Source organism: Lepidochelys kempii, chromosome 1, assembly GCF_965140285.1.
Source record: "Lepidochelys kempii isolate rLepKem1 chromosome 1, rLepKem1.hap1, whole genome shotgun sequence".
Taxonomy (NCBI): domain Eukaryota; kingdom Metazoa; phylum Chordata; order Testudines; family Cheloniidae; genus Lepidochelys; species Lepidochelys kempii.
This window is the reverse complement of record NC_136380.1, coordinates 144,352,401-144,366,244: the sequence shown is the minus strand read 5'-3', so window position 1 is coordinate 144,366,244 and position 13,844 is coordinate 144,352,401. Positions and strand designations below refer to the sequence as shown.

The 13,844-nt window shown below is 42.3% G+C and overlaps 1 protein-coding gene across 4 annotated transcripts in view; it reads right to left on the bottom strand.

Annotated features, from left to right (window-relative positions):
* POLA1 (DNA polymerase alpha 1, catalytic subunit) overlaps window positions 1-13,844 on the bottom strand; it is a 351,812-nt gene that overhangs the window by 318,654 nt on the left and 19,314 nt on the right. For all 4 annotated transcript variants that reach the window (XM_073357730.1, XM_073357757.1, XM_073357749.1 and 1 more), the window contains exons 3-8: window positions 11,932-12,028; window positions 11,036-11,116; window positions 5,955-6,073; window positions 5,577-5,639; window positions 4,186-4,284; window positions 128-323 (exon numbers count right to left, since the gene is read on the bottom strand). In XM_073357730.1, the coding sequence (XP_073213831.1) occupies window positions 128-323; window positions 4,186-4,284; window positions 5,577-5,639; window positions 5,955-6,073; window positions 11,036-11,116; window positions 11,932-12,028 (655 nt within the window). The remainder of the gene's footprint in view (window positions 1-127; window positions 324-4,185; window positions 4,285-5,576; window positions 5,640-5,954; window positions 6,074-11,035; window positions 11,117-11,931; window positions 12,029-13,844) is intronic.

The window sequence follows — 13,844 nt, the reverse complement described above, 5'->3', positions numbered from 1 at the left end:
GTCACCCCTAGGTCCTTTTCCGCAGAGGAATCACTGAAAGCTATTTTCATACTTTGCCCTAATGTTAACTAAAATATTTTAGAACATGCTACATTTGCTGTCTCCATTGCCAGAATTTTTAAAATACCTTGAATAGCTTTCTCTGGTTTTGCCTTCACCAGCTCTTCATTTTCCGCAGCTTTTATTGTATACTCAGCACCATTCTCTCTATGGACTGCAGCAGGTTTTGCTGCATAAGTCGTATGCTTAGGATCAGAGGTAGTTGGAGAAAGAACTTCCTTTCTGACAGTAGTGGGAGCTTTCCTTGCTATAGGGGTTACTACCTGAAAAAATATTTTAGGCACAAATTAAACTTTAATCTTCCTTAAGTTAAAGGAGAACTACAGTGTTTAGTTACACATGAAGTTGGCAACAAGGCCTACAGTCACGGTTTTGCACACTCTTCAGCATGACACCAAATTTCTCAGCAACAACTCCTCAATTCCGTGGCAACATTTATTCTACCACCATTTCTATTCCCAACCCCGAACTCAAAAAAAAGACAGTTCTATGGTTCAGAGTTGAAAACTATTAATAGACAGCATTTGTTGATTATTTTTGGCCATGAGTTTTGTGCTGTTCTCCCCAGGCCTCAGCTCAGGAGCTAAGAGGCTGACCTCAGAACCTCCTTCTCCCCATTTGGGCCAGGCAAGAATGGAGCTGGTTGTCAGATTCAACAGCTTCCCAGACAGCCTAGTTTGCCAGTATACATTGGTACAGCCAGGAAGTTAAATTCTCGCTCCCACAACTCTCTTCTGACTTACTCCATGGAACAGTGCAGGGAGTGCGTACTGTACTCCAATTAATTCACAATTGTAAGGGAAGCGGTAGGTATGGTATGACAGGGGAAAAATACAGTTGTGAGCCTAGCTGCAGCAAATTGGTGAATGCCAGTTTATGTAACCATAGTATCCAAATTCCACAGGGCCCTGATTGAAATGAATACGTCCCTCAGACCGAAGAGGTCTCTACAGATGCAGACATAGGACACTGCATCATTTAAGACTGTTTACATTTTGGGGGGAGGGTCACTGAAACCATAAAGGGAAGAACAATTTTTCAATGAAAGGTCCAGTTCTGGAGCACTGTTATGTAGTAAAGGAATGAATCCCACAGCCACCCCAATGGAGGCTACACGGGGCCCTGCCCATGTTAAGGCAGCCCAAGCACTTTTTCAGTTGTTTATAACTTGGCCAAACTAACTGTGTGGACTGAAGTTTTACAGGCTCTTTCTAACTCCGGCTGATGCCTCTTTTTAAAGTTTCAGCAAAGACCATTAATTTCCAACAGCAAGGTCAGGAGAAAAGAGGTTGTCTTCCTAATGTTAAAACTGGTTTCCAATCATTTCACTGAAGAGTTCCAACTTCCCTATGCTTTGTAGCAGAGACTCAGAAGTTGATCAGGGGGCAGGCCCCTTTTGTTATTCAGCTTAGATTTAGGTGAGCTATAAGCCTCCAAAAGTTGCCATTTGCACACACTCAAGGCACGTAGAGGCTTGCTGCTATGAAAAAAAATATCCCTAAATGTTCTCACTATACTTTCGCATGTTCCCAAACCCTCTCTTCAGCTTCCAAGGTCTGCTCAGAGCTAGAGCTTCAGATAGGACGTAGGAACAGCTGCAGCTACCTCATCCTACCCCCATTCCTTTAACCTTTGAAAAAGGTGTTCTGGGCTGGGAGTCATGAGACCTTCCAATGACTGGTGATAGTTCTATGCACTTTATTGAGCAAAGCCTCACTAATGTCATCATATAGTTCAGATGGGGAAATTGAGGAACAGGAAAATGAACAGTGACTTGCTCACGGTCACAGCTGGCCAGAGTCTTGGCCACGAATAGAACCCTGGTCTCCCAAGTCCCAATCTAATGCTCTAAAGGTCCACTGTCAGCCACTAAATGATACAGGTCTGTGCAGCTGATCTATTGTAAATCAAAATAAACTATTGTAAACTAAAATAGAGTTTAAAAGATGTTAATATTTATTCTCTCTACTTCTTTTTACCTCGTCTACCCCAGATGCCCAATCATTATTCTTGTCTTAAATAAGCCTTCCTTTGATCAAAGTTGCCTATTCCCTTTCTTACTCTCCAAAATCCTAGACTGTTACCTTCTCCAACCTCATCCTCTCTTATTCAGCTTCTGCCCTCTGCTGAAGCCACCCTCACTAAGGTACTTATGACTCCTCCTACTTCAACCAAATAGACACTTCTCTGTACTTATGTTTCCAGATCTGCCTACTGAAATAGAAAATGTTAGTCACTACCTGCTCTCTTCCACTTAGTTTCCAAGACTGTCTTCCTGGTTCTCATTCTACCTTGTGGACAGCTCTTAAAACCTCTAATTGCTCCTTCTGGGACAGGGGTTTTCGAACGGTGGGTGGTGACCCCTCAGGAGGCCGCGAGGTTATTACATGGGGGGGGAGGGTTTGGAGGTCATAAGCTGTCAACCTCCACCCCCAAACCCGGCTTCACCTCCAGCATTTAAAAAACATTATTTAACGCTATTATAAGTGTTTTTTAATTTACCGGGGGGGGGGGGGGGGGGCCGGGGGGGTGGATGGGATGTTGCACTCAGAGGCTTGCTGTGTAAAAAGGGTCACCAATACAGAAGTTTGAGAATCACTGTTCTAGGGCCATCAGACGAGTGGCCCATCTAATCCAGCATTCTGACAAGGGCCAGTATCATATGCTTCAGAGGAAAATAGAAGCACGGACAATTATGGAAGAGCATGTCTCTTCTTCCTAACCTATGTCAGCTAGTAGTTGACTAACACCCCCGAAGCATCAGGGTTTAGATCCTTATCTAGATATGTGGGTGATTTTTTTAATCCTATTAAACTCTTAGTCTCAATAATCTCTTATGACAAATCCACAAAGTTCATTATTCATGGTGTAAGAGTATGTTTCAGTTTTTAATTTGTTTTTCAATTGCACTGTCATTCTTGTATTTTAATGGTAAATAGAATTTACCTCCTCTATACCATTTGTATACTTCAATCATATCCCTCACTAAAAACTGTCCCTGTATGCTACATCTCTTTCTACGCCCATGAACATTTATCAGCCACCTCCAAATCCCTTTGACCCTCCTCCCTACTGTTGTTCCTCGGTTTCTGTTTTCTGGCCCCTCTTTTTCTCCTCAGTGATCTTATCTACTTCCCCGGTTTCATCACAAGATGGATTTTCAAATTCCAGTGGCTTCCTCTTCACCCAGTCTTGTATCTTATTGCCTGACATCTTTTGGATGCCCAGCTGCCATTTCAAACTCACCTCCTCAAACATTAACTTCTCAGCTTTCCTGTTTATGTAGCTCTCCATCAACAATTCCATTATCCGTCCCACTTTCCAGTTCCTGAACCTCAGTCTTTGACTCTTCTCTCCTCCTTGCAGCTCTCACTAAGTCTTTTCACATAAAAATTCTGTCCTCACCTCATTGTCTCCACTGCTAAAACCACTGCCCATATATCAAGGCTTTTGACATAACAATAGCCTATCGTCCAGTCTCCCTGCTTCTTAGCAGTGAGTCTCTCCAAAAAGCTGCTGCTAGAGTCATCTTTCATGCCTCCTCTCAAACCATATTACTCCTATCGGAAGACTGCCACTGGTTCCCCACCTTCTACAAAACTGAAGGTCCGTATACGCACCCACATTCTTAAATAATATTTCCCCTATTTACATCTTTCCATTTTCAACTTTTTGAACAAGCTCTTTGCAATCTTTCTGCCTTATCTCCTTTTCCCACCTCACTTCATGCCTATTTCATTGTGCCCCCATCTGACAAGTGTCTTTTCCTCCAAATTCATTTAAAAATTCATCCTCCCTTAATAAACCCTTCAATATACTTTCCTCATATCTTGTTTAGATAAGCTTTTTAGTGCATATGAAGTATCTATGTGTAAAGTGTTATGTAACTCTACAGCACTGTATGAATGGTTTAGTGATAACTGAAGCTACAGCATGTACTCATTCAACTACAAAGATAGTCAGAGGCAAAAGTGTATTTTCATCTCTATATTAGAGTACCAAAAAGGAAATTACAGACCTTGTTTTTACTAAGGAAGCCAATAATAAAACAGGAGCTTACTTATTCAAAACATAAGTTAGTCATAAGCCAAAAAAAAAAAAATCAATTTGGATCTGCAACTTTACCGTATGGGCCTGTGACTGTACAGAGAAAGGATTCAGTGAAGCTCCAACAGGTCTTTTCTTTTTTAGCTTTACAACTGGAGGTGGAGTTATCTGAACGGTCTAAAAAGGAGGATGGAGAACATGAGAATGGCCCGTTAGAATTTGACAAAGACAGAAAAAGCCACCCAATTTTTCTCTTCTCCCTCTAACCCTGCATGCATGCTGCATCAGCTTCTGCAAAAGTATCAGAGTCCCAACAAAAAGTGATACTATGAAGTGTCTTCACTTAGGGAATTTGGGGAAACGCTCCCAAAGCAAGTAAGAAATCCTTCCGCACCAACTAAGCCACTTTTTCCCCCCAATTCACTTAAAGTGATAAGGCCACAAGGATTCTTATAAAGATTTTGGTTTTGAGTGTTAACATTATGAAAAAATTAACAAAAAAAGAAAAAATCATTAAAAGCAGCTACATAGCTTGCTCCTAAACTGGAGGAGGATGCAAAACAAAGACCCAGAGGGTCCAGAACAGCCAAAGCAGTAGTGGGAGTATGATGCCAACTGAAAATATATTATTATACAAAATCCTAGTGTGAAAAGAAAGTCAATAAAAATTTTAGATCGTAAGTCACAGGACAGGGACCATCTTTCCTTGTATTTTATACAGCATCAAGCAGACTGCTAGCATTTAAATAAAAGAAGGAATCTTGATGACACAAGTCTTCATGAATTTGGTTTGGATGAAGTTTGGGGATCCACAAGAGCCAGAGAAATTCAGTTAAAAATGTGTGGATGCAATGGAAAGTTTTTCAAATGCTTCACATCCCTCACCGTAGATTTTTTTTAGACTACGGTTAATATGAAGCATGACAAAAAAAAGTTAAAAAAATCAGTTATGGCTGAGAGTCATAAGTGTGACGTGTTGTCTACTGAAACAGTTTGTAAAGTCAATAGTGGGGGGGGGGGAAACGAGGAGTCCTTGTGGCACCTTAGAGACTAACAAATTTATCAGATCTTACATCTGATGAAGTGGGTTCTAGCCCACGAAAGCGTATGCCCAAATACAGGGTCCGCATGGACGTGTCATGTTCAGTAACCCCAAAGGACATTGTGATACATGCCGTTGAAAGTGTTAGTCTTTACAATTTTAAGGAAGTCTCCTAATACAGTAACGAGTACTGTCATGCTGATTAACTAAAGTCATTGGCTGACCTGACTTCGTGGGTACCTAAAGATGACTCATGGGACAGAAACTGTCACAGCCAAGAGTTGGGAATGACTTCATTAAAATAACAAAATCTTAGGTGGTCCAGTTTTTTTAAAAAATGCTTCTTACAAACTTCTGACAACTGGATGAATTGCATCATTGATTAGGGGGTTCAATACATTACACCCCTCAAAATTCAACTACTTACCTCAGCATTCAGATCTTGAAGAATATCCCCAAGTAAATCATCCTTGGACAAGTCTACAGTTTTCTGTAAAATATTAGACAGCTGTATTAGCTATATAGACTTAATTATATGCACTTAACTGAACCGAAAGACTCGGTCCATGCAGAATAAGGAGGTTCCACATACCATGGGCCAGATTTTCAAGAGTGACCAGCACCCAGAAACTCCCAATGGGAGCTTTGATAAATCTGGCTTGTGTGCCAATTGATTTTAAAAAAAAAAAAAAAAAAAAGTCAAACAGCAGTAACCAAAACATTTGTCACTTTGAGCGAAAAAAATAAAGTTACAAGTCTAACTGAATGTAGGACATTTAAATTGAAATATAAAAATACAACTTACATCTGTGTTTTTCTTCCCAGCACTAGCAATAAACATAGTCTTGATAGTGTTTGGCTTTGACACCACAGACTTCTTCACATTCTTTTTGTCATTTGTGGATGTTTTGTCACTTTTTCCTACTGGAGCAAGAGAGATTAGTGATTTCTCAAATAATTAAAGGGTCCAGTTATCAGTGGGGGCTGGACAGTTGATGAAATTGGTAAAGGGACCATCTTTAACCTTTAGGCTACTTGCTTAAATCCAGCGTAAGCTGGCAGTTCATGCAAGGCGTTACATCACCAAAGTTTGTAGCCTTCTTGGAAATATCACAGAGGCCAATGACTGAACCACCTCTCTCATACTAAAACGTGGTCACTCCAGAGCAGTAATGCAGCCCATGTGACATCCTCAGGGCCATATAGGTGGTATTGGATGCGACCCAGATAATTCATTGTGGGCTGCATATGTGGCCTGTAACAGTAAACAGGTTGAGAACCACTGCTCCCGAGTATGGTACGGCAGAGGCGCTTTTCATACTAGTATTTGCAGACAGAAAAGATGGTCCAGTAGTTAGTGAGCAACCTAGGACTATGGAGACAAGGTGTGATTCTTTGCTTTGCCAATGACTTCCTATGTGACCTTAGTCAAGTTACCTAGCGTGTCTAGTTCATTAATGCACATCATCAGGGTCCGCATGGACAGCTAGTGTGGGATAGATTCATACCCCAGCTTGCTGCAAACTTCACGTTTGTGTAGACCTGCCCACAGGGAGCTGTGCAGAAGCTTCCTTTGCCCCTGTACATATCCTGCAGATAAACAGGTGACCTCTGTCCTCAAGGCTATTAACTGGTAGCTTTCACAAGAACCAAAAGAGATTCAGTCAAAGAAACCACTAAAGAACATAAGAATGGCCATACTATGTCAGACCAAAGGTCCATCTAGCCTAGTATCTGGTCTTCCGACAGCAGCCAATGCCAGGTGCCCTAGAAGAATGAACAGAACAGGTAATCAAGTGATCCATCCCCTGTCCCCCATTCCCAGCTTCTGGCAAACATCCCTGCCCATCCTGGCTAATAGCCATTGATGGACCTACACTCCATGAATTTATCTAGTTCTTTTTTGAACCCGGTTATAGTCTTGGCCTTCAGAACATCCTCTGGCAAAGAGTTCCACAGGTTGACTGTGTGTTGTGTGAAAAAATACTTCTTTTGTTTTAAACCTGCCTATTCTGAAATCCTGTCTGATCTCACAAGCTCATTAGGAGTAGCCCAGTACTAGCACAGAAAGCCTCTATGGTAAATGCAGTTGTCAGAAGAAACTATGTTTATACTTCAGTAAAAGGCACTCTTTCCTGGGAGTCAGTATTGAGCCCAGCATAATGTTAGGGGCACTACGCTATTGAAAGTGCAATCTTTCATGAGCTGTAAGAGATTCTGATCATTTGTTGCCACTGGAGATCCTACGGCATTTTTGACAAGAGTGCAGATATTAAACTGCTGTCTTGGTCAAAATCCAGTTTGGGTAATTACATCCTGCACATTCCATCTGAAGATGCTAGAGCAGCAAAATGACGTTACACAATTGCAACTTTTAACCTTTTTAGTGGAGAAAGGGATCCCTGTATATGATTTGTAAATCTCTTTAGATTGTCCACAATGGAACCAGAAGTATAAATTACATTTACTGTATGTTCATGAATATATAATCACAGGTTTAAGCATGCAAGTTACATATGGAAATGTGTAAAGTCCCAACCTCTTTAAAGTAGACCAATACGGAAAAAAATGAACAGACATTTCCATATTTAAGAAATTAATTACACTTGTTTGAAGACAAAGATTTTCTGGATTTTTGAAAACGTTTGTATGACTTAACATTGGCTCACTTTCAAAAGTTAAAGTTATTTCAGTTAAAGAGCCGGTCATTAAAACATTAGACCCCAACAACCACAGATGCAGCTTCATGCAGGTAGCACTGAATGTTTATCTAACTTAAGACATATTTTATAAACAGTGCCAAAAGATGACAAATATCTAAATGGCTACAAGAAATTTACAGAGCTTTATTATAAGCGTTGTTTTGCCCTACTAAACCTTTGGCTAGCCACACTGGTTTGGTCTGAAAGTTAGCCGGTTTACTCTGCAGGTTGAACAGTAAGTTTGAAGAAAGTTGTGTAGACTGTAGAGTAACAAGACTACACAAATTTGTCCTGAATATTGCTCCACTAACCTCTACAAAAAAGGTTGCACGTAAGGTTTGATAAGGGAAATGAATTATTTTTGTACAGAAAAAGGATGTGATTGCTTTCAATATATGCTGAAAAATACTTCATAGTGATTTAAAAGTGAAACTTGAAGTTTACTCAAATGCAGCTTTTTCATGATGTTCTAGATAAAAAGAGAGAACTGTAAAACTTATGTCACCACTTATAGTTAAATACCATTAAAATCCAGGACCCATACTTAAACAAAATAAGCCACAGCATTTGGTAAAGTCACATGCAGTTTATAAAAATCTGCACAACCTCCCAAAGCAGCTGCTTTCTTCTGGACCAATGCAACTAAGAAAACCAGGGACAAAGCATTCTTGATAAAATGTTTATAGAGTTTTCCCCAACATAACAGGACGGTATTTTGTACTTGAAAAACCCACATTATTCCCTAGCAGAGCTTTCTAGGGATCCACGGTGAAGTACAGAGGTGAATCCACAGTGAACATCACAATATAAGTACAGTCTGTATGCAACAATTACATAATATTATGATGAGCTCTATGAAAACAGCTACAACAGATAGGGAGCAGTAGGAATAGCACACCATCTCAACCAGGAGCAACTATGGACCTAAAGCAGGTGGTGCTCCCAAGCTTGGCAGGGCAGAAGGAAGTCCTCATTGGCCCAGTAGAGAAGACACAGCAGGACATAATGTAGTATAACTTAGTGTACACACTTAATAGAAATGTAATCAACTATTAAGGATACAGCTAGAACCAAGGCATTGTAATGTTTTTACACATACAAACCTGTAGTAACAACATTAACTTTTATGAACTAACCTGCCAATTGTGAACCAACATAGATCACAGCTGACGACTGAAAGGAACAGCTTTACTGACAAAATAGTAAATATTACTACTATCAACACTCTAATTGCATATTCATACTATTCATGTTCATTTGTACTACGCAAATGAAAACTGTTCAGAAAGCGTGATGTCTAGGTTTAGGACAACAAGATAAAGGCTAAAAAACCTGGGTAAGTTTAGTCTTGAGAAAAGAAGACTGAGGGGGTACCCAATAACAGTCTTCAAATATGTTAAAGACTGTTATAAAGAGGACTATAATCTACAGCTCACTTCATCGGATGCTCACAAAAGCTTATGCGCAAATAAATTGGTTAGTCTCTAAGGTGCCACAAGTACTCCTTTTCTTTTTGCGAATACGGACTAACACGGCTGCTACTCTGAAACCTGTCATAAAGAGGACTGTGTTCTATTGTTCTCCATGTCTACTGAAGGCAGGACAAGAAGTAATGGACTTAATTTGTAGCAAGAGAGATTTAGGTTAGATACGAGCAAAAACTTCCTAAATATAAAGCATAATTCAGTACTGGAAAAGCTTCCAAAGGAAGTTGTGGAATCCCCCTCTTTGCAGGTTTTTAAAACAGATTTTTGGGATGGTCTAGGCCAGGGGGTCTCAAATTCAAAATGACCATGAGGGCCACATGAGAACTAGTGCATTGGCCCAAGGGATACATCACTTACACCCCTGGCTTGCTGCCCCAGGCTCCGCCTCCACCCCACTCCTTCCATGAGGTCCCGCCCCACCCCGCCCCCCATTCCTACCCCTTCCTCGATGTCCCCACCCCAACTCCACCCCATCCCTGCCCCCAGGGTGTGAAGGAGTGGTGCAGGGTGTGGTAGGGGGCTCTGGGCAGAGGGTTGAGGTGCAGGAGGGGTGTAGGGTCCGGCAGGGGACAGGCAGGGAGTTGGGGTGTGGGCTCCTAGAGCGGCTTACCTAGAGCGGCTCTGGGGTGGCAGCGGCGTGCACCAGGGCCAGGGCAGGCTCGCTGCCTGCCTGTCCTGGCCGCTCTGCTCCATGAAGTAGCTGGAACCACATCCCGGGGTAGGAGGGGGCAGGGGTCGCACATGGCTCTGTGTGCTGCTCTTGCCATTTCTCCAGGTACCCCGAAGCTCCCATTGGCCACAGTTCCCCGTTCCCAGCCAATGGGAGCTACGGGGGGCGGTGCCTGGAAGTGAGAGTAACACACAGAGCCCTCTGCCCCTCCCTGGGCCCCACAGGGGCATGGTTCCGGCCGCTTCAGGGAGTGGTGCGGGGCTCACGGCGCCATGGGGTAGGCAGAGGGGCGCGCGGGGGGCTGGGGGGGGCCACACGAAAGAATCCTGCGGGCTGCATGTTTGAGACCCCTGGTCTAGGCATACTTGGTCCTGCCTCAGTGCAGGGGGCTAGACTAGATGATCTCTCATAGTCCCTTTCATCCCTACATTTCTATGACTCTGTAATATCCCACTTGTACAAATATTATGGTTCAATTTCATACTATAGACAAGGCAACGGATGTTATGCCTGCCCTGAGGTGACAGTGCTTGAGACATAGGATTAGCTGTGTCCAAAGGTAATCCTGAGTTATCTTAGAAAGCAAAGATATTTGAAGGGGAACAAAAGATTTCCCAGATGCAGGTTGAAAGAAGCAAACAGGAGTCTACGAGAGAGCCTTAAAGGAGGAAAGGATGGTAAAAACCCTGATGTCCAGGGGAGGGAGCATGTAGTTATATGAGAGTGATTTCCCTGGCTGTAGCTCACCCTAAGCTCTGATAATCACTTCATCTCACACACGATCACCAAGAATATAAAGGAGGCTCTGCAGGCCAAACCCTGATTCCAGACACATTTATGAAACCTCAGTCACTTCCGGTATCAGGGACACCTGTACAAGTTGTCCTTCCCAGGAAGCTATGCTCATTGTGCTAATATTTGGGCTTACTGACCCATTTTGACGGCATGAAGTCAACAGAAGTACCCAATTGTATGCACCTTTTAAAAAAAGCAACCAGAGAAACTTTCAAGAGTTCAATTCATTTACCTTTCTTCTTGGAACCAAGGACATCATCTTCTAGATCTTCATCAAAGATTTCCCTTCCATCTTCTACATAACCTATCCCATCTGTACAAGAAGATTAAAAATATACTTTAAGTGACCCTTTGCAAAAGTTAGAAAGATGAAATTTAAACTTTATCTCCATCGCTAAGGGGCTTCCTCTGTTTAACAAGCTCTCAATTTTTCGTTACTTTATAAATTTATATATTTTGAGTACAAAAATAAACTAAAAACAAACCAAGTTCGGATCAAAGTAACTACCTTTAGTACATGATCAACTAAAAAAATATCTGTAGTTTGCAATAGAGAACCATTTTTAAATGGAACAAAGTCACTGTATCTGCAGTCAATGTAAAAATATTTGAATCACTGATCTTGAATGCGTTATTATAAACTCAACAATGCTTTGGCATAAAGACCCAGATTTTTAAAGCTATTTATGTGTTTCGGCACCCAGTGACACAATGTCTAACTGATTTAGGACTCTGATTTTTGCTTTTAAAAGAGATTTAGGCACTTAGTCTCCTAAGGTCTCCTAAATCAGTTAGGCATTGTGATGTTGAGTGCCAAAAACCTAAATTGCTTTAAAAATCTAGGCCAAAAGTCTCTGTGTAGAAGCTCATTTTTTTTGGTCTGTATTATAACCTATCTATAGAGGGCACTGAGGCATTTACAATTTGAGGCAAGGTCTTCATGAAACCTGATGGAGTTAAGATAATTTCAGGGTAAATTTTTATTATTTGTGTTTTAAAATGCATACAAAAGATATTGGAACTTGTAAGCCATTCAACCTGTGGCTTAGAAATATATGCAAGAATAACCACACATTTTATGCTTCTACTCAGCATATTAAGGGAGCCCCCTAAATTCATCTTACACACCATCATCTACAATCCAATCGTCATCCTGGCGTTCCCTGACCATCTTGGAGTATTGTTCTTCATCAACTTCTTCATAAACACTTGTGAACTCCTCAACCTGCAAGCAAGGCATATTTAGAATTAACACTTCTCAAGCTACCATATTTTTAATAAAGCAGCTTTATCAAGGACTCAGACTAGATTGGATTTTTCTTCTCTAGTCACACCAGGGTGAACTGTTCACAAATAGCAAGTGAAAGTCTTTCTTCAGTTTGAGGTGTTTCATTTTTGCTTTTTAGTATTATGGCACCATGTACCTCAAAACAGCACCCTGGAGCCCCTGTATTCACCCCATCATATAATTAGGATTTATTTCATGCAAGGCATGCCACGTAAGATATCATATGAAAGGTCATGATATGCTGAAACAGACTGTTCTGTCAAAATATGCATATTATTATGAAGTTATGAGATTTTACGTGTATGAAGTTATGACATTTTACTGTATGGTTGTTACTGAAATATGTTGCAAGTTTCAGGGTCATCCACTGCCAGTTCTCCCTGACAACAAAGGGGGTGATCCACTTCCAGGTGGGTGTTAAATGACCATTAAATCAGCAGGGGAGTTGTAAACAAGGAATTTACAATGCTGTAAGAGAGCTGCACAAGCATCACACAATGGGAGATTGCTCCACTCTGACTCAGCAAAGCCCACCAGGATATGTCTGAGCTAGTATTTTCCAGGCACTCGGATTGAGGATATAAAATAGGGGACAGTGGCACCATGCTTTTACCTTTCGCCTCCCCCACCTATGCTGGAAGCAACAAGAACACTGGGAAGAAAAAGACTAACTGAGGAGACTCATCCTAGGCTTAAAGGGGAAGCCTGTGTATTAAGAACTGTAACCTACCTGCAACATCCAACGGGGTGAGAAAAACTACTTGCTCTAAATACTGCCTAGTCTAATAAGGTTTAAGATTTAGGCTCTCTCTACATTAGCACTTTTGTCGGCAAAATTTTTGTCAGTCAGGGGTGTGAAAAAAACTACGGCCCTGACCGACACAAGTTTCACAGACAAAAGCGCCTGTGTGGACAACACTATGTTGGCAGGAGATGTTCTCCTGCCGACATAGCTACCACTGCTCATTGGGGGTGGTTTATTTATGCCGGCAGGAGAATTCTCTCCCCCCAGTATAGGGCGGCTACACAAGAGACTTTGCACTGGTGCAGCTGCAGCAGTACAAACATCATTGTTTAAAACTTATACTGTTTATCTATATAACGCCTTTTGTCTGGCAAAAAAAAATTCCCTTGGAACCTAACCCTGATTCGTTTAACATAGTTTCACTTAAAGTTACATTTTTCAGGAACATAACTACATTAAGTGAGGAATTACTGTACACAAATGTGTATCTGCATCTGATCCACTATCTGCAAAAATTATCTGAGGATATCCAGAGATATCCACGGATTTGCAGGGCTCTACACTAGGGGCTGGGCTGAGGCTCCGAGGCATCCCCCCGCCAGAGCCCAGTCAGGGAAAGCCACGTGGGCAGCCTGCATAGAGTCACAGACCCTCCACCTGCCCTTGGCTGGGCAGGGAGCCTGGGTCGCGGAGATCTGCACTGCAGGCAGGTGGAGGGTCCGCCACAGCTCCCCAGCTGGGCTCCACGTTGGCCTGGCCAGGGAAACCTGTGGAGCTGCCCAGGGGCTCCCCAAAGCTAGTGAAGGATCCACAGCGGCTCCCCACAACTGCCCGCCCAGCTCTCACCATGGCCAGGCTGCGGCTCCGAGCCACCGCCCCCTCCTCGGCTGGAGCTGGGCCGGGGAGAGCCGTGCAGGCAGCTGTGGGGAGTTGCAGCGGATACTCCACCTGCCCTGGGGGCCCAAGCAGCCCCCGCCCAGTGTCCCAGCCCCTCAAATCCCTCACCCA